This window comes from Bicyclus anynana, chromosome Z (assembly GCF_947172395.1).
Source record: "Bicyclus anynana chromosome Z, ilBicAnyn1.1, whole genome shotgun sequence".
NCBI lineage: Eukaryota > Metazoa > Arthropoda > Insecta > Lepidoptera > Nymphalidae > Bicyclus > Bicyclus anynana.
Window position 1 is genome coordinate 12729453 of NC_069110.1, and position 18374 is coordinate 12747826.

General features: G+C 35.6%; 1 protein-coding gene across 2 annotated transcripts; it reads left to right on the forward strand.

The window, feature by feature from the left end:
- Positions 1-78: 78 nt before the first annotated feature.
- Positions 79-10744, forward strand: LOC112046282 (atypical kinase COQ8A, mitochondrial). 2 transcript variants are annotated; one of them, XM_024082882.2, is made up of 9 exons: positions 79-238; positions 1907-2461; positions 2994-3210; positions 3922-4131; positions 4530-4645; positions 5268-5430; positions 6377-6579; positions 7084-7236; positions 8289-10744. In XM_024082882.2, the coding sequence occupies exons 2-9, from the start codon at positions 1910-1912 to the stop codon at positions 8568-8570; spliced, it is 1896 nt and encodes a 631-aa protein (XP_023938650.1). In that variant the 5' UTR covers positions 79-238; positions 1907-1909; the 3' UTR covers positions 8571-10744. The 2 variants fall into 2 exon arrangements, with proteins under 2 accessions (XP_023938650.1, XP_052746505.1); XM_052890545.1 differs by having other exon boundaries at positions 2178-2461.
- Positions 10745-18374: the final 7630 nt, after the last annotated feature.

Consider the following 18374-nt stretch of genomic DNA (forward strand, 5'->3'; position numbering starts at 1 on the left):
TAATGCATAATGGTAGTAAATCTGTGGCATCACAGACGACAAATGAAGTGTGGCATAATGTAAGAAACTGTCAGTGTCAAGCACTGTCAAGTGTCACCCTTTCCCTGTTTTTCATTTTTTCAAGAAAATTTCAAATACGAGAAACTTGTTGCTATTTTATGATTTATTAAATAACATTGTTAATACTGATTGAGTAGAGTTATCAAATTGGAAATTGGTCTGGAAAACCGTTCACTGTGTAAGTAACCTATGTTTATTTTGTTTTACAGTTTATATACATTTTTGCTTAAATAATATTTGATATAAATATAGGAAAATATTTCATTCTGATTCTAAATCATAAATTAAAGTTAGCATACTCTAATATACTATATTATTAAACAACAAAGCTCGAGAAGTTTATATTTAAAAATTTTAATATAAAATACCATAATTTATTAAAAAGGTTATGCAACTTGTAATACTTACTTCCATTTCCTATAATGCTTAATTGCTTCCTAAAACCACTGTGATCTTTTATTTATGAATATAATAATAACAATTAACATTTTGATACATTAATACAATATATTCATTAATATGCATAATAATATAACTATTACTTACTGATATATGTGGGTGTCTCTTGAGTCATCAATCAGCAGTTTGTGTTATTTGTACTTTATGGTAGGTGTTCACATATTTTCATTAAACAGATTTTTAATTTCATGGTGGATTCGTGTGATCAGTGGACACTTGTGTCTTTCTAAACAAAGAATACTATTTTTAAGTAATATTTTTGATACCATGAGTTGATACCTATGATGCGGAAATTTGATACCTATAATGCAATTGTGCAGTTACAATTCATTGATTTATCATACAGTTTTTAAAACATTACTATTCAAAGCTTGCCATGTTTTTTTGAAAATGTGACCAATATTGTTGTTTTCCTTCAAGATGAAAACAAAATGAAAACAAAATGTATTGTATATATAATTGTAATTTCTTAACACAGAATAAAGGGCTTATTATTATTATTATTATTATTATTATTATTATTCAAAGCTTGCCATGTTTTTTTGAAAATGTGACCAATATTGTTGTTTTCCTTCAAGATAATTAGATAAGTTTGTGCTAGGAGTGGGTATGTCACTAGTCCAACAGGTGGGGATTGAAGTTTAGCTTACTTAGATTCAGTGGTGTAGCATTCTTTAGAAGGTATCAAAATTAGTTGCCAATAGACAAGCAGCAAATCCCATAAAATCTCTCCTGTTTTTGATTTATTCTACCCAAACTATTTCACCATAAAGTATTGCTTTGTTTGCTTTCTTTACTTTTGTCATTTTTGCTGTTTTTTTATGTTTTATTTTTTCTGGAAAGCACCACCAAATGAAGAAATACTGTAGATTACTTATTACAAGTTTTTGTTTTCACACATAAAGCGCCCCTGCTTAGATTTGAGTCCAGCTATTAATTAACATTGGATCTAGTATAAACTCAATGATACATTGCTAAGTATTTAAACGCTTGTCCATTAAAATGTCCACTTACGACTTATATGTATTCACCAACATTATATATGTTTACTGATATATTAAAACAAAAGGGTTTGTTTAAATGTGCTCTGCTGTATCTTTCCTCAGTATATCTAGAACTCCAGTTAGATTTGCATATGCCCAATAATATTAGTATATATTAAATTATATTCTTAGTTTAGCAAAAACCTATAATTATTAATCCTTGACTGTAAAAGTGGGACTTTTGTAATGAGTATTAATAATTTATAATGTTTTATGATGGAAGCCTTATTGAGATATTAATACCTGTACTCCTTACGTATATGAGTATTGTAAAGCTCATTTCTTATATTTCATGTTACATTTATTAGAACAATATATATATGTTGAATTTCATGACCTTTCAGGCCATGTCACACATATCCGACTTATTTGGTGTAGTTAGAGGTCTCCGTCAGGTGATAGAAGCAGGGATGAAATTGCAGCAAGAGAGCGCTAGACTAATATGGAATAACTGTAGCATCAAGCAGCCTCTTCAGAATTGCACAACTAACCCACTATCAGCTTACAAACCTAACTCTGAAAATATGGGTGATGTATTGGACAGAACTATGGTGGTTATCCATGGTGTCAGACAATATGTTAATATGTATAAATCTAATTTGAATGGCAATACAGAGAAAGCTGTTATTATGGATCCACAATTAGAAGAAGACGTTGAAAATCTAAACAGGCAGTTTGATGAAACTTTTGAAAGCTTGAAACTGGCACAGAAGAAAATTGTTTTCTCTGCTATTCCTACTCCTGTTGAGGTACTTGTTGGTGGAAGTAAGAGTGATTCTGAAGACAAAACAATGTCTCTTAAAGAGGATATTGTTAAAAATCCTGTTGCTTCTCTGCCCAATGTAGAAGCCAGTACCAGTAATGCAGTTCCTAAGCCAATTGCTAAGAAGAAATTAAAAGTAAGTCTTTTTACTATTTTAATTATTTTAATGTCCAGATACTGACTGACTTCAGATCAATTCCCCCTTAGATGAAGAAAGTTTGGAACTATACTACAGCTACTCAATGTGTACTGTTTACCAACAAACAACTAGTCATTTTACACCTAATAATATATCATAATTTATTTGTTCTTAAACTAATGAAAATAAATTCGATTAAATAATTAATATATTTTTTATATTTGATAAGCAAACAATACATAATTTAAAATAAATAAGTTATAAAATGACATGCGTTTTCTACCTTCATTTCCAATTTGTTAGTTGGTAAACAGCACACATCAAGTAAGGGTGCCACGAGCATGCTGAAGACAAGCACCTTGTATCGCTGGTCGCTCCCGACAACCGATCTCTACCCTTCTCTAACTCTCTACGCTTTACGGAAACATGTCGCGCCACCTAGCGTCGTCACGAGCCAACAGGAGGTCGAGCGACGTCATATCCGTCTCAGACTACTATTTCCTATAGTATATAATGTTTTTTATTACAGCTAAGTGCAGATTCAAAGGCCCGAGAAGTTCCATCGTCACGTATAAGTAGAATGATGTCCTTTGGTACCCTCGCAGCTGGCCTTGGCGTGGGGACAGTGGCCCAGTATGCCCGTAATACTATACAGTCTGTCACAGGACGAGTGGATGAGTCGTCTACTTTATTCCTATCACCGGCTAATGCTGAAAGGATTGTTGATACCCTTTGTAAAGTAAGAGGTCAGTGCAATAATCATCCTTTTTTCTCCATCTCTTCATATGTACAGCTCACTTACTTACCCTACTAGTGGACGCCCGCGACTTGGTCCACGTGGAAATCAATTTAAACTTTCAACCCCTATTTCTCCACTTTTGGGGTTGTATTTAAAAAATTCTTTAATCACATTATTTTTCGTATTTTTTTATTATTTATAAACAATTTTTTAAAACTAATGATTTTAAACTTATTTCGTGGTTGTTCATTATGAATTTTATTTAAACGGGTACATGGTCAGGTTTCAGTCCCGTTGTGACTACGATCCATGCAACTGGGTCGAAATATCGACATTAAAAATCTCGTCGTTTTATTGTGGTATGTACTCGTTTAAATAATATTCATGTTTTTTTAAAACTGTAACTCTAAAAATGAAGGACTTTCCATACAATTACCTATTTCACCCCTTCTATTTCTAATTAGAGTCAAAAGGACCTTATGTTTTGTTCCAAGGTCCCATTTACCATTATATAAAAATTCATTTTAATCGATTCAGTCGTTTAGCCATGAAAAGGTAACAGACAGACAGACAGACGTACTGACAGACAAACTTTCGCATTTACAATGTTAGTAAACATTTTTCTTATCTTTATTTTTTATTTATTTATCTATGTTACTTTAAATACTTTTTTATACAAAAAGTATGGTATTAAAGTGTATAATTGTCCTTATTACAGGTGCAGCATTAAAGCTTGGCCAGCTTTTGAGTATCCAGGATGAATCTGTGATACCATCACAGTTACAGCACATATTTGATCGTGTTCGCCAGTCAGCAGACTTTATGCCATCGTGGCAAGTTGAGAAGGTCATGGTGTCACAACTTGGGCCGAACTGGAGAGAGAGGTTACAGCATTTTGAAGAGTTGCCCTTTGCTGCAGCTTCCATTGGTAAGTACAGTAGCATACATCTTTGAACACGAGAAAGAAATTACACAATGAGGATGATGACTAGGTTTGAATATATTGATTGTGCCTATGTCCACCTGTGGACACCCATCAGCTCTTAATGATGATGAATGATGAATAGTAAGTTCATCATGAACTGTGTCATCAAAATGTCCACACTTGGGCCGTACTTATAATTACAAAGGAGGTCCAAACGGGAATAAATTGTGAGCACAAATTTAGAGTCTCAACTTGTTGCAAATCATAAGTAAACAACTAATACTAATCTTTACTCATATATAACAAGATTTTCGTTCGTTTTGGATTTTCGAGGTTTTGTGATGAAACCTTTCGCATTTATATATTAAGATGACTACATAAAAAATATATTTATTTTTTAGGCCAAGTACATCTAGCAGTTCTGCATAATGGTCAAGAGGTTGCTATGAAAATTCAGTATCCAGGTGTGGCTAAGGGCATCAATAGTGACATAGACAATCTTGTTGGAGTCCTTAAAGTGAGCTTCGCTTTGATATTAACGCAACAAACCTATCTACAAGAAAGATAGCGATAAACTAACTTTTAATTGCTTATACACAAGATATTTAATACTTCAGCTCAACGATATTTTACACTATTAGATATGTTACGTGCCTACAAAATTACCGCAAAAAGTGATCCGAATTTAGCTACTACACTCATGCACAATTTTGTGTTTACTTACATTATATTTTTATGTTTATATAATTTTACACTTCCTGAACACACAACTCGATATTAAATTGAAAAATGTTAAATGTGCAAGTGGAAGGACATAAGAGGAGAGGAAGGCCAAAGAACAGATGGTTGGAGTGTGTGAAAGGGTACATGTGTGTAAAGGGAGTGGATGATGAGTTGACCAGTAATAGAGACGAATGGAAAAGATTGACATATTTTTCCGATCCCACTTAAGTGGGATAAGGAGATGATGAGTAGTAGGCGAAGAGTTGACACAAGCCGATTCCCGCCGGGTTACCTTTAAAATCCATGCATATTCATTGTTGTACTGTTTCTCACATATCTTCCTATACCTTCGTTTAAATTCCATCCTTCGCCACTGATGAGTAGATAAAAATATATTCTCTTCTTATAATTTATAGGTGTGGAATATGTTTCCGAAGGGTATGTTTATTGACAACGTGGTTGAGGTGGCAAAGAAGGAATTGTCATGGGAAGTTGACTACATACGTGAGGCTGAATGCACGCGAATGTTCAAGAAGCTTCTAGAACCATACCCTGAATACTATGTTCCAGCTGTCATAGGTAAATATTCTTATTTATTTGTTTCTGTATACCCCATTACTGATTGGGCAAGGTTTTAACACACAATATTTATCGTTAACAAACCATCTCACTGTCGAGTACAAATCTTCTCTCAGAATGATAGGGGTTAGGCTAAAAGTCCACCACCATGTTCATACTGGTCGATTCCCGCCGGGTTACCTTTTAAAATCCATACATACATATTTATTATTGTATTCTATACTAATATTATAAAGCTGAAGAGTTTGTTTGTTTACTTGAACACGCTAATCTCATTAACTACTGGTCCGATTTGAAAATGTTTTCAGTGTTAGATAGCCCATTTATCGAGGAAGGCTATAGGCTTTATATTATCCCCGTATTCCTACGGGAACGGGCACTATGCGGGTAAAACCGCGCGGCGTCAGCTAGTGAATAAATATGTATGGATGTATGAGAAACCAGAGTTTGTATCAAGTATGAATTTCTTTTTTTTATTTGGGACTACTTGCCTTCGACGAAATTCCATCCTTCCCACTAATAGGTTATGTATTTTATAAAATCAAACTAATTTATAACACTATAATTTCTTTATATATTACATAATATTTACATTTTACATAATACAATAAATTGATATTTTAGTAATATTGCAATACATACCCACATATAACTTGATAGGTGTTCTTGCGAAGACAGTAGAACAAAGAAATAAGAATGCCGCCATGACAACTAGCATCGTCTTATATAGATAGCCCCACTCTGTGTAAACACCAAAATGGCGTCTGCCGCCATTATTGGTGTTCGTTCATGGCCGGAAGTCATTGTTTAACCGTGTTCATTACATTCACTTCTTCTTCTTCTTCTTCTTCTTCACTCATGTTTTCTATATTAATTAAACCAACTGATATGATTTTAATTACTAAGATTATTAAAAATTACTAGTAATAGTTAACAATTGTTACAGATGAACTATGCTCCTCAGAGGTATTAACCACTGAGCTAGTAGAGGGTACACCAATAGAGAAACTCTTCGACGCGCCTTACGAGGTCAGATATGACATCGCATACAAGATAATGCATCTTTGCCTACGGGAGATGTTTGTATTACGATGTATGCAAACCGATCCAAATTGGGCGAACTTCTTCTATAACACCAATACTAAACAGGTTCGTAGGACTTGATAAAATCCATACTCAATAATATAAATTAGAAAGTAAATCTGTCTGTCTTGTCTGTTGTCTTTTTATGGCAAAACTACTGAACCAATTTGAATGAAATTTGATATAGAGATAAATTGGACCTTGGAGCAGAACATAAGCAACTTTTTATCCAGGGAAAATCCATGGTTCCCGTGGATTTTATAAAAAAAAAAACTGAAATGTTGGACGTGCATGCACCGGACCGGATTCGAACCCATACCCTCCGGAATCGGAGGAGGTCCACTGGGCTATCACAGCGTATTGTATCTATATTGATTGAACGCGCTAATCTCAGGAACTAATTATCTGATTTGAAACAATCTTTCAGTGATAAATAGCCCATTTATCGAGGAAGGTTATAGGCTATATGTTATTCCCGTATTCCCACGGGAACAGGAACCACGCGGGTAAAAGCGCGCGGCGTCAGCTAGTTGTATCTATATGATTAATCAACTTCATAAAAACATTCAGGTAGTGTTACTGGACTTCGGAGCAACTCGTCAGTATTCCAAAGAGTTTATGGATCAATATATCGAAATAATAAGAGCGGCATCCGACGGTGACCGAGACGCCATCTTGATGAAATCACTCGAAATGAAATTTTTGACAGGATACGAGTCAAAGGTAAAAATTCATTGACCTCTTATAATAAAGGACGCACAATCATGTAGAAAATTTCACTTAAAAACTGGCCAATTTTGCTTTGACAGTTTTAGAATTATTGGTAAAGATAATTATACCTAAAGGCCTTTAAATATAGTCCAATATTCAATAAAATCCCAAATTCAGAACAAATTCAACCTTAAGGATTCAGTTTAAGGTTGAATTTGCAAATGCGATTACTTGAATTGACTGCCAAGAAGTTGTGTTTGGCACTCATTGACTGAGGACGTTTTTTGGTCGCTGATTGTGCATCCACTTATTAATAAGAGATCGATGAGTGAAAAAGATTGTACGTGGAATATAAAGCTCTCACTTTGTTGCGTTGAGACGAAAGAGAGAGCGATATTTTCGTTGCGCTGGTATTAGTCAACATAATGCTAGCCACTCACCATCCAATAAGCCCACATGCCTGAAGCGCTAACGGCGTTCCTAGGCGCAGTATAGTGGATTTACTAGACAGAGGTCCTGGATTCGATCTGTGGCTGGGCCGATTGAAGTTTTCTTAATTGGTTCAGGTAAGGCTGGTGGGAGGCTTCGGCCGTGGCTCGTTGCCACCCCTACCGGCTAAGACGAACTGCTGATTTAACATTCCAGTACAATATCGTGTAGAAACCGAAAGGGATGTGGATTTTCGTCTTCCTTAATGAGTTAGTCCGCCTCCATTTTAAATTGCATCATAACTTACCCATCAGGTGAGATTGTAGTCAAAGGTTAAATTGTAAAGAATAAAAAAAACTTGAGAGGTGTCAAGGGACACCCTGATGGAACGAAGTTCGCTATAACTATCATCGCTATCGCTATCTTTTGGGGTCATGGGGCCTTTTGGGGTCAGGGGATCAAGGGGTTAGGGGGCCTTTTGAGGACCCTGGAGTTCATCAGCTGTCTTCAGGTCACGGCTTCCATAACACAAGCTATTCTATATGCTTACTTTGGGGCTAGATAGTGATGTGTATTGTTTAAGTATATTTATATTTATTTATTTATTTATTTATATCTATGTTTTTATTTAATAGGTAATGGAAGAGACTCACGTCGACACTGTGCTCATAATGGGAGAGGTATTCACTAGGAAAGGTACCGGTGAGTTCGACTTCGGTGCCCAAAACACGACGAGGCGCATCCAAGCTGTCGTCCCAACGATCTTGTCCCATAGACTTTGCCCTCCGCCAGAGGAAATTTACTCTTTACACAGGAAACTGTCCGGTGTCTTCCTTCTGTGTTCGAAACTGAAAGTCAAATTGAACTGTCGGTCTATGTTCGAAGAGATATACCAGCAGTATAGAACATTGCCGTAATTTAAAGTGAATATTGCTCTATACTATAGCCTTTGATGTGTACTAATTACCAATAAACAAATTAAAAATGAGGGTATAAATAGTCATTTCACACCTAATAATAATTATAATTAACTTGTTATTAAATTAATGAAAATAAGTTTGATTAATAAGCTTAAAACAATTAGATATGGTTAATATATTTTATAAACAAACCATACATTTAATTTAAAATAAATAAGTTATGGAATGATATGAGCTTTCTGCTTTCATTTCTAATTTCTTTGTTGATAATAGTAAGAGAGTTTTTGCAGTTACTCGAGCGCGGCAGATAAATATAAGGGTCTATACCTTGCACGTTGTTGAGTACCTCCACCAAATATGAGCTCATAATATTGGTGGGTACATATTATGAGGTACATAATATGTACCCATTGGTGGGTACATTTAGGACAACCAAAAAAAATAACTTTGAAAATACTCAAACAGCACTTCAGATTAACTAACAGATTTACTAGCCACGAGCGCGATAAATTTTTTACTTATATTGTGTGAAATAATCTCCTGAATAATCGCTCATGACGATTTCAGTAAGCCAAAGTAAAAAAAAAGAATGTTTTTAAAGTCTGTAGTTTTTTTTCCACCGTAAAATTCGAAAAAAGTATATGACCAATATTCTTTCAATCACTTAATCTACCAAATGCAATAGTTCCCCATGACGCTTTAGTAACTGCAAATTTAGCATCTCGGGGTCCCCTACTATAAACAGTACTCATCAAGAAAGGCTATAGTATAGATACAGATAAGTTAGCCCGCATTGCATCATCACTTACCATTTGGCCTATTATGTATCTCAGTGTAACCACAGATTAAGAATAATAGGCAGATGGAGTGCACGGAACGCGACGGTGTCGTAGCCGCTCTAAATACACAATTCAAAAACTAATACATTCTCGAGTCAGTACGACACGAAGCGCATCAGTAATTTTCAATAGTATTCAAGAAAAATGTCTTATGTTTTTAAATATTTTAAGAAAAAAAAAATAAGATGGAGTATTTTTTATTGGTAATTATTGATTATTTTATTAATTTACGTAATTGTTGTTAGTGTTAAATTTTTAAATACAAATTATGAAAAACAATTGTATTTTTTTCATGGGTTTCACCGGCTTCACCACGCTGCTTGTAAAGACTCACTCTATATCGTCTTTACCATTTAAATAAAGAGTCACTACTTCGTTTTTCATCGTATTTTCGTTATTTCAATCATCTAACATTGTGTTTTCAATGAAATGAAATATTTATCGTCATTTTACGTAATGTGACAGTTTTTAAGTAGTGATAGTAGCAAGCAGTAACTTTATTTTAAGGAGAAACCACTATTTACGTGATTTTGTTAAAATATACATGTTAGATGATCGTAAAAACAAAATATTACTGCCACTTGATGTAAAATGGCGTCATAATCATCTCCTTACCCTTATCCCACTTAAGTGGGGTCGGAAAAATATGTCAATCTTTTCCATTCTTCTCTATTACTCGTCAACTCATCATCCACTCCCTCAGACCAATTATAGAAGGAACTGTATAGCACTCATAGTCACAAACAAAATTGTCTGTCATTTTCTGAGGAAAACGAGCTTAGATTTGGTATATATCATATACTAAATTAGAAGATTTTGCCCGATTTTTACACAATTCAATTACACAAAAAGGTATTTTTACGGAGCTCTTTAACCGACGAACACGATTACAACTATTTAACATCGATTCTATAGAGACAGTTTTTATAATCGCATTAGATCGTTGATCATATACTTTGACAGAAAAGTAACGTCTAGCGAGGCAGGTCCTATACAATAATTGGTCTGAGTCCACTCCTTTTACACACATGTCCTCTTTCACATAATCCAACCATCTCTTCTTTGGCCTTTCTCTCCTCTTATGTCCTTCCATTGATGTAAAATGGCGTAGTGAAGATAATTTTGATGAAATAATTAAATTATCACATAAAACAAAATCGATGTTAAACCATGTAGTGAATTATTATTTGAATAATACCCCGAGATACATAATAACCCTGCATGTGAGATTGTAGTCAAGGGCTAACTTGTAAGCATAAAAAAGAAAAAAACAAAAGAAATGAAAGAAAGAGAGGTTCTTTCATTGCTTGCTTTTCTCACTACACCTATAGCTTGGCGAGTTCGTTGATGACACTCCCATGATATGCGGGCAACGGGGCGGGAAGGACTGTGCGGGTGTGAAGTCGTTCCGCACGGTGTAGAGGGAAGGACTGCGCGAGTATGAAGTCGGGCGCGCAGGGGCATCGGGAGCGTTACGAACGAACATGCCAAGCTATACCTAATGGGATTTTCAAATTTGACGTGGAACCTCGTTAAAATTGTAAAACTATTAAAATTTTAAATCTTGCGACTTTAATAGTTTGTGTGTTTGTACAGAAATGTTTATAATGAAATAAGAGTTTTATTTTTTATTTTTGTGGGATTTTTAAATACGTATGCACAAATTAACGTAACTACGAGTATTTTTATATTAAGTGCATCATTTTAATTTATTATTAATTTTATTTACATGTGTAATATAACAATATTAATTAATTAATGAATCAATAATAAATTTTTTTTTTCAATTTACAATCTAATTTTATGCAATTTCAATTTAGTCATAATATTTAGTTATTTTTTTTAAATGTATTGTACATTGGTACAATGTCATCATGTTTACGATTATTAGTATGGTGATACATATATATGCACGTCAATCTCAAACGTGCAGATTTTGAAATGGCTTTAACATTGACTAGCTGATGCCGCGCAGTTTTACCCGCGTGGTTCCCGTTCCTGTAGGAATATGGGGATAATATATAAGCCTTCCTCTATGAATGGGCTATCAAACCCTGAAATAACTGTTCAAATCGAACCAGTAGTTCCTGAGATTAGCGCGTTCAAACAAACAAAAACAAACTTCAGCTTTATAATATTAGTATATATGTGCTCGCTTTGTTTCTTTTTTCTTTTTTTTGGTGCCCCCTAGCAATGCCTTAAGCAATTGCTTTAATAGCTATATAGGCTTATCCAGGAACTGAACGCAGAAGTCACATCCACTGGGCTATCACGGCTTACAGCTAGTGCCTGCTCTAGTTAAAATCTTGTGCACGCCACTTAATTGTAATTATCATTATCATCATTATTATCAATCCATATTTGGCTCACTGCTGAGCACAAGTCCTCTCGATGTTTTTCCTCTACAGTTTGAGACACATGATATTTAATTTTTTAAAATGCACACAACTGGAAAGTTGGAGGTGCATGCCCCGGACCGGATACGAACCTACGCCTTCCGAAATTGGAAGGCAGAATTCATATCAACTGGGCTATCGCGGTGTAATCGTAATGCTATACGTAATATTAATTTCATTAGTACTTCGATTTTAATAATAAAGTACTTTAGACAAAGAAATGTATTGTCATGGAATACTCCGTGACGGCCTCCGTGGCGCAGTGGTGTGCGCTTTGGAATTACAAGACGGAGTTCCTGGGTTCGATCCCCGGCTGGATCGATTGAGGTTTTCTTAATTGGTTGAGGTTAGTTGCCATCCTACCGACAAAGACGTATCGCCAAGCGATTTAGCGTTCCGGTACGATGTCGTGTAGAAACCGAAAGGAGTGTGGATTTCATCCTACTCCTAACAAGTTAGCCCGCTTCCATCTTAGATTGCATCATCACTTGCCATCAAGTGAGATTGTAGTCAAGGGCTTGTAGATAATAATAAAAAAAAACTCCTAAAGGATTGATATTTCGTGTGATGTTTGAATAATTTGGTCTGAAAGCTGATCGAAACTTTTGGGTTGGTCAAGCAAAACTTGACTTACACTTCAGCAGCTCGTGCGGATTAACTTGACACCTGGCTCGAATGATGTATATACTGTTTGTATGGATGTGTTTGGTAGCCAGGTACCAAACACATCCATACAAACGCTACCCTTACCTTATCAGCCGATAGACGTCCGCTGCTGGACATAAGCCTCTTGCATGGACCTCCAAGCACAACAGTCTCGAGCCGCCAGCATCCAGCGGCTCCCTGCAACGCGCTTGATATCCTCGGTCCACCTAGTGGGAGGTCGACCAACACTGCGCTTACCGGTGCGGGGTCGCCGTTCCAGCGCCTTGGGAACGTACCCTTATACAATATATATTTTAATTTTTTTTAATATTAAATTACAAGCATAAAAATGGCATATAGATTCTTGTATTTTCTCCTATACTTAACTTGTATAAAAATCTTCACTGAAGATATAGGGGTTGATTTAGCCTCGCCATTCGTCGGCGCAGTGGGTAACCTTGCTCTCTGCATCCATCGCCGTGGGTTCGATTCCCACAACTGGAAAATATTTGTGTGATGAACATTAGTGTCTGGGTGTAGTTATACATAATATATAAGTATTTATATGTAGTAAATAAATATGTAGAAATCCGTTATCATAAAACCCTTCGCTCACTTTGGGGATATGTAGTGATGTATGTATTGTGTTAATATATTTATTTTATTTACTTAACTCCTCAGCCAGGTTTCCAGTTATATATAAGTTCCAGTTATACAGGGTGTCCTACTTTAATATTATTTTTATTAGTAATGTTTTATTTATATTGTAGAAAGAAGCTTTGAGTGCAATCTTTCATTACGATAATACGTTTAAAAAAAATTGTCTTATAAAAAAAATGTATGGGACTGAAGTGTACCATCATTTTAAAAACTTGTTACTTACACAGTAAATTAATATAAAATTTATTTCTACTTTTCGTAGTTACAAAATGGCTGGTAAAAAGTATGGAATGGTTATATTTTGAGGTTTTATTATAGTACGTTGGTAATTTATTTCGTAACATTTAACAAAAATCAGATCTTTAAAATCATAATTACAGCAGCTAGAGCATTGAAAAAACTGATTCAAGGAAGAAAATTTTGAAAAACCAGAAAAAAAATTACCTTGGTCAGCCTAGGGATTTTTGGAAACCTATTCAAATTAGTTTTAGTTACTTAGGTGGTGTATCTAACATTTGCGTTTTATCAATTAATTACGGGACTCCCTGTATATGTAGTACCTATAGAAAAAGTACAGGACAAACTTTCGTCTCAAATCTTTCCCAAAAAAATGTGAACCAGTTTGTATTCTTATATCGTACAACTTAGAACATATATTATAATAGAGTACAGAGAGTATATAAAAAATTTACGACCTTAATTATTATATATTGCGTATTGAAATTATTTTTCACAGTATTAATTAAATTCTCCGTACAAGTAATATACCTTAACCTAGTTCTATAAAAGTTGGTTTACAAAGTTTTTAAATTATAGACTACATTCTGCAATTCAGCATGTGTTTCGTTTCACATGAGCAAAATCTACGTATGTAATTAAACGTTTGACGTTTTCGTTGTGGGATTCTTAAATGAAATGTTGACAATAAGGGTTGTTACACACTCAAGTTTTTATAAAACCATACTTAATCGACTACCTTAACAATGACAGTTGTTTTCCACATGGTTGTGGCAAGGTATATCATAGTTTGCCATTTTCATCTCTATGTCGTCATCGTAGATTAAAGAACTATCGTCATGTGGAATATACGAATAGGACCTCATCATCATCATCATTAACAACCCATATTCGGCTCACTGATGAGCATGAGTCTCCTCTCCCAAAGAGAGGGGTTAGGCCTTAGTCCACCGCGCCGTATTTTTTTCATTATGTATTCTAACATATTTTTTGTTTTTAAATCATTGCATCTGCAGAATTGACTATTCTGTGACTGACTTGACTTTTAATGTCATAAACCTCAGACCAAATATCTTCCTCTATGCTTTTATTATATTTATGATATTTAATGCGACATGGCAACTTTGGACTCCACACCACGAAAAAAGTCCCTCGGCCAAAACCTGAACTTGAACAATAATTGACAGCTCCTTACACAAAATAAGACCGCCATTATTAAATTAGAATAAGCGTAATTAAGACATTAGCGCCGCATCTACAGGACATGTTTTGTGGCGCGGACTTGTTTTGACGGCCTATGTGGCGCAGCGATGTGCGCGATGGATTTACAAGACGGAAGTCCTGGGTTCGAACCCCAAGTTCGTTTTTTATTTTGTCACATCTGAAGTGGGAAGCATAGGTTAAGTGACATTGTGGATTACATTTTACCAATTTTAGCTTTCACACGTATGGGGCCCCTATAGTCAGGGGGCCCATCATGGCCGACAGACGTTTCGGCTGGTATTGTCAAAAACATATAATATTTGAAAAGTGAAAAACAATTTTTCAGTCTACTACAGCCTCTCTTGATGAGTACTGTTTACCAACAATGAAATTAGAAATGAAGGCAGAAAACGCATGTCATTTCATAACTTGTTTATTTTAAATTATGTATGGTTTGTTTATAAAATGTTACATAAAATATATTAACCATATCTAATTGATCTAAGCTTATTAATCAATTTCAGAACAAGTTAATTAGAATTATTATTATGTAAGAAATTTTTTAATAAACGATTTATAACCTCATTTTTAATTTGTTTGTTGATAAACAGTATTCATCAAGAAAGGCTGTAATATAGAACGGTAATGAAGTGGACACTTTTTTATAAATGGCCTAATGTAGTAAGACCATTTAAAAGTGTCAACTAGCCTATTATTACGAGACTACATAAATAAGATCCACAACAAAACGTACTATTAACGAAGATAAACTACCGACGTTAGCAAGTTGTATAAAATTGGTTTTAAATTGTAACACGACTTAACATGACGTCATTCGGTTTTCAATATTTAACTATGGAAAGGGCTTTTAGACTTGCCACATGCACGTTGCGTCCACGTGCATTGTTCACAACACATCAGTTGTGAATTATTAAACCGACTTGAAAATTGCTAACACATTAGACATACGTCTTTGTAAACTTCTTTCATACATACTTGATAAAGGGTATGGGTTGACTATTTTTAGATATCCATGCTATTCGTAATTCACCCGTGACATTTTAATGATACCTGTTTCGCGTTTGAAAAGCTTTTTGTTCGTATATGGAGCTTGCAGTTAAAAGAAAAACACATTAGCACTGCTGGACTGCTTCATTTATTCATCATCATGTCCTTATCCATAAACCACTTTAGTGGGGTCGGAAAAAGATGTCAATCTTTTCCATTCCTCTCTATTACTTGTCAACTTATCATCCACTCCTTTTACACACATGTCCTCTTTCACACACTCCAGCCATCTCTTCTTTGGCCTTCCTCAACTCTTATGTCCTCCCACTTGCACATTCAATTTTCTAGTAATATGACTTTCCTCCGTATGCATTACATGTCTGACTGTTTACCCAGGGACTGTTTTACCCAGGGACTGTTTCATTTATTATTTATTAGAATATACTGAACGGCAGATCAGTTGAAAGAACAGAGAATGCACAGATTAATGATACTTGATTCCACAGACAATAGATACCTTATCACAGGCTACCACTGTACCATAGACGTGTATTTTTGCTATACTCCGTGCCACGAAACAAGTTCCGAAGTCTGTAATCAAACACTTTTTATACGAAAAGCTTCGACAAAATTTTGTGATAATTTTACTAACGGACCCAGTCAAGCTTCGCTTTGATAGTTACCTAAGCAACCATTTCTAACACCTATGGAATATATATTTTTTTTTACAAAAATATTATCAACCCATATTCGGCTCACTGCTGAGTTCGGGTCTCCTCTCAGAATGAGAGGGGTTAGGCCAATAGTCCACCACGCTGGTCCAATGCGGATTGGCAGACTTCACACATGCTGAGAATCATTAAAATTCTCAGGTATGCAGGTTTCCTCATGATGTTTTCCTTCACCGTTTGAGACACGTGATATGTAATTTCTTAAATTGCACACAACTGAAAAGTTGGAGGTGCATGCCCCGGGCCGGATTTGAACCCACACCCTCCGAATCGGAGGCAGAGGTCATATCCAATGGGCTATCACGGCTCAAAATATTTATATACTTACTTATTTATTTTTAAAAATATTTATATACATACTTATTTATTTTTTTACTGGATAAAACCAAAAACTAGTTTATATGTAAAGTAGGTACCTAACTACCTAGTGGAGCCCCAATTTTTATTTGCACCAGGTCCCTTGGTTACCTAGCTACGCCACTGCATCCAGTCTGAACTTCAGAAGACGGTGGAGTTCCAGCTTTGCACCTCGGACGTTGGACTTGGTCTCAGTCATAATACCAACATCCGATTATGCTCGTTACAGAGTCCTTTGATGCTCACTATGCTCGTTAGAGAAGCGTGGAGCTTATAGCTCCTAATCCTAGCACACAGGAGGTAATTATGTGCTCTTTAATCTATCATCATTATCATTATCAACCCATATTCGACTCACTGTGGAGCACGAGTCTCTTCTCAGAATGAGAGGGGTTAGGCCTTAGGTCCACCACGCTGACAGGCTGGAGAATTAAGAAAATTCTCTGGTATGCAGGTTTCCTCACGATGTTTTTTCATCACCGTTTAAGACACGTGATATTTAATTTCTTAAAATGCACACAACTGAAAAGTTGGAGGTGCATGTAGCGGAAAGCGAAAGATCACTCACCATGAAATATCGACAACCACTTGACATACAAAGTTATAATTTTGCAGGGAGGTAGTTTATAGTTGGTTTACATCCGCTAAGAACGGATTTTGCGAAAGTGCTCGACTAAGGAGGTCTAAGGGCAGACGAAGTTGCGTGCGTTTGCTCGTCTGTTATACTTATTTCAGTAGGATAGGAATGAAAGGGTAAAATAAAACGCATACACTGCTGTGAGTATGTTGAATATATTGAACATCAATCAGCGTTTCATGTGCTTAGGCTATGGTGACCTAACATCTCTTGATTTTCTAAAGAACTAACTTATATAGTTATGTAAGTCGATTACAATATACAACGTAATAGTTACTATAAACATCAAAATTCGAATTTGTGTAGGTTATTTCAACATTTATCTACATCAGAGTGCTACATCGGCTACCTCTTTCGTGAATAAAACACACCTAATTGTTTAAACGGGACAGTTGACAACTAATAACAACAACTAATTACTTTTAACTGCAGGTGAGGGTGTAACGACGATTTTAACTATACCTAATTATGAAGAGTTTTAATATTTAATCGTTCTCGACATTTATTGTTTTTTAAAGATTTTTCCCATCACATAATGCGGTGATTAATACAATAGGTACGATTTCAACAACTAAAGCGCGGTTGGGCTATTCGTTAATTTGGTGGTTTTCAAAAATGACATCTCTAAGCAGTTACGGTTTAACTGTTTGCAACAATTTGGGATTCAGGAGTCCAAGGACTTCGGTGAATTTCATTGTTTTCAAAGCCACCTAACCGATGCTACAGACGTGCCTTGTAACTGGACAATAGTGGTAACTAGCTACGGCCGAAGCCTCCCACCAGCCAGACCTGGACCAATTAAGAAAATCTCAATCGGCCCAGCCGGGGATCGAACCCAGGACCTCTGTCTTGTAAGTCCACCGCGCATACCACTGCGCCAGGCCGTCACTGTTAAAACGGAATGTAGGTGTAGCCAAGTGACACGACGATTCTCTTTCTACGATCGATAACGTGATTAAGATCTGTCATTCCCATAGTTTTCAAAGCGTTTGCGATCGTAGAAAGAGAATCGTCGTGCCATTCGGCTGGTATGTACTGTAGGCTGTAACGCAGGTTATTGATAGTTTAGTAAACAACATTTCAGCTGG

What these genes read in the sequence shown, in the direction of transcription:
- LOC112046282 (XM_024082882.2), top strand. Translation starts at nt 1,910, where the DNA reads ATGTCACACATATCCGACTTATTTGGTGTAGTTAGAGGTCTCCGTCAG. An exon ending in CTTTGCTGCAGCTTCCATTG is followed by an intron (nt 4,132 to 4,529) that starts GTAAGTACAGTA and finishes TTTATTTTTTAG; the next exon opens with GCCAAGTACATCTAGCAGTT. An exon ending in TGACAGGATACGAGTCAAAG is followed by an intron (nt 7,237 to 8,288) that starts GTAAAAATTCAT and finishes TTTATTTAATAG; the next exon opens with GTAATGGAAGAGACTCACGT.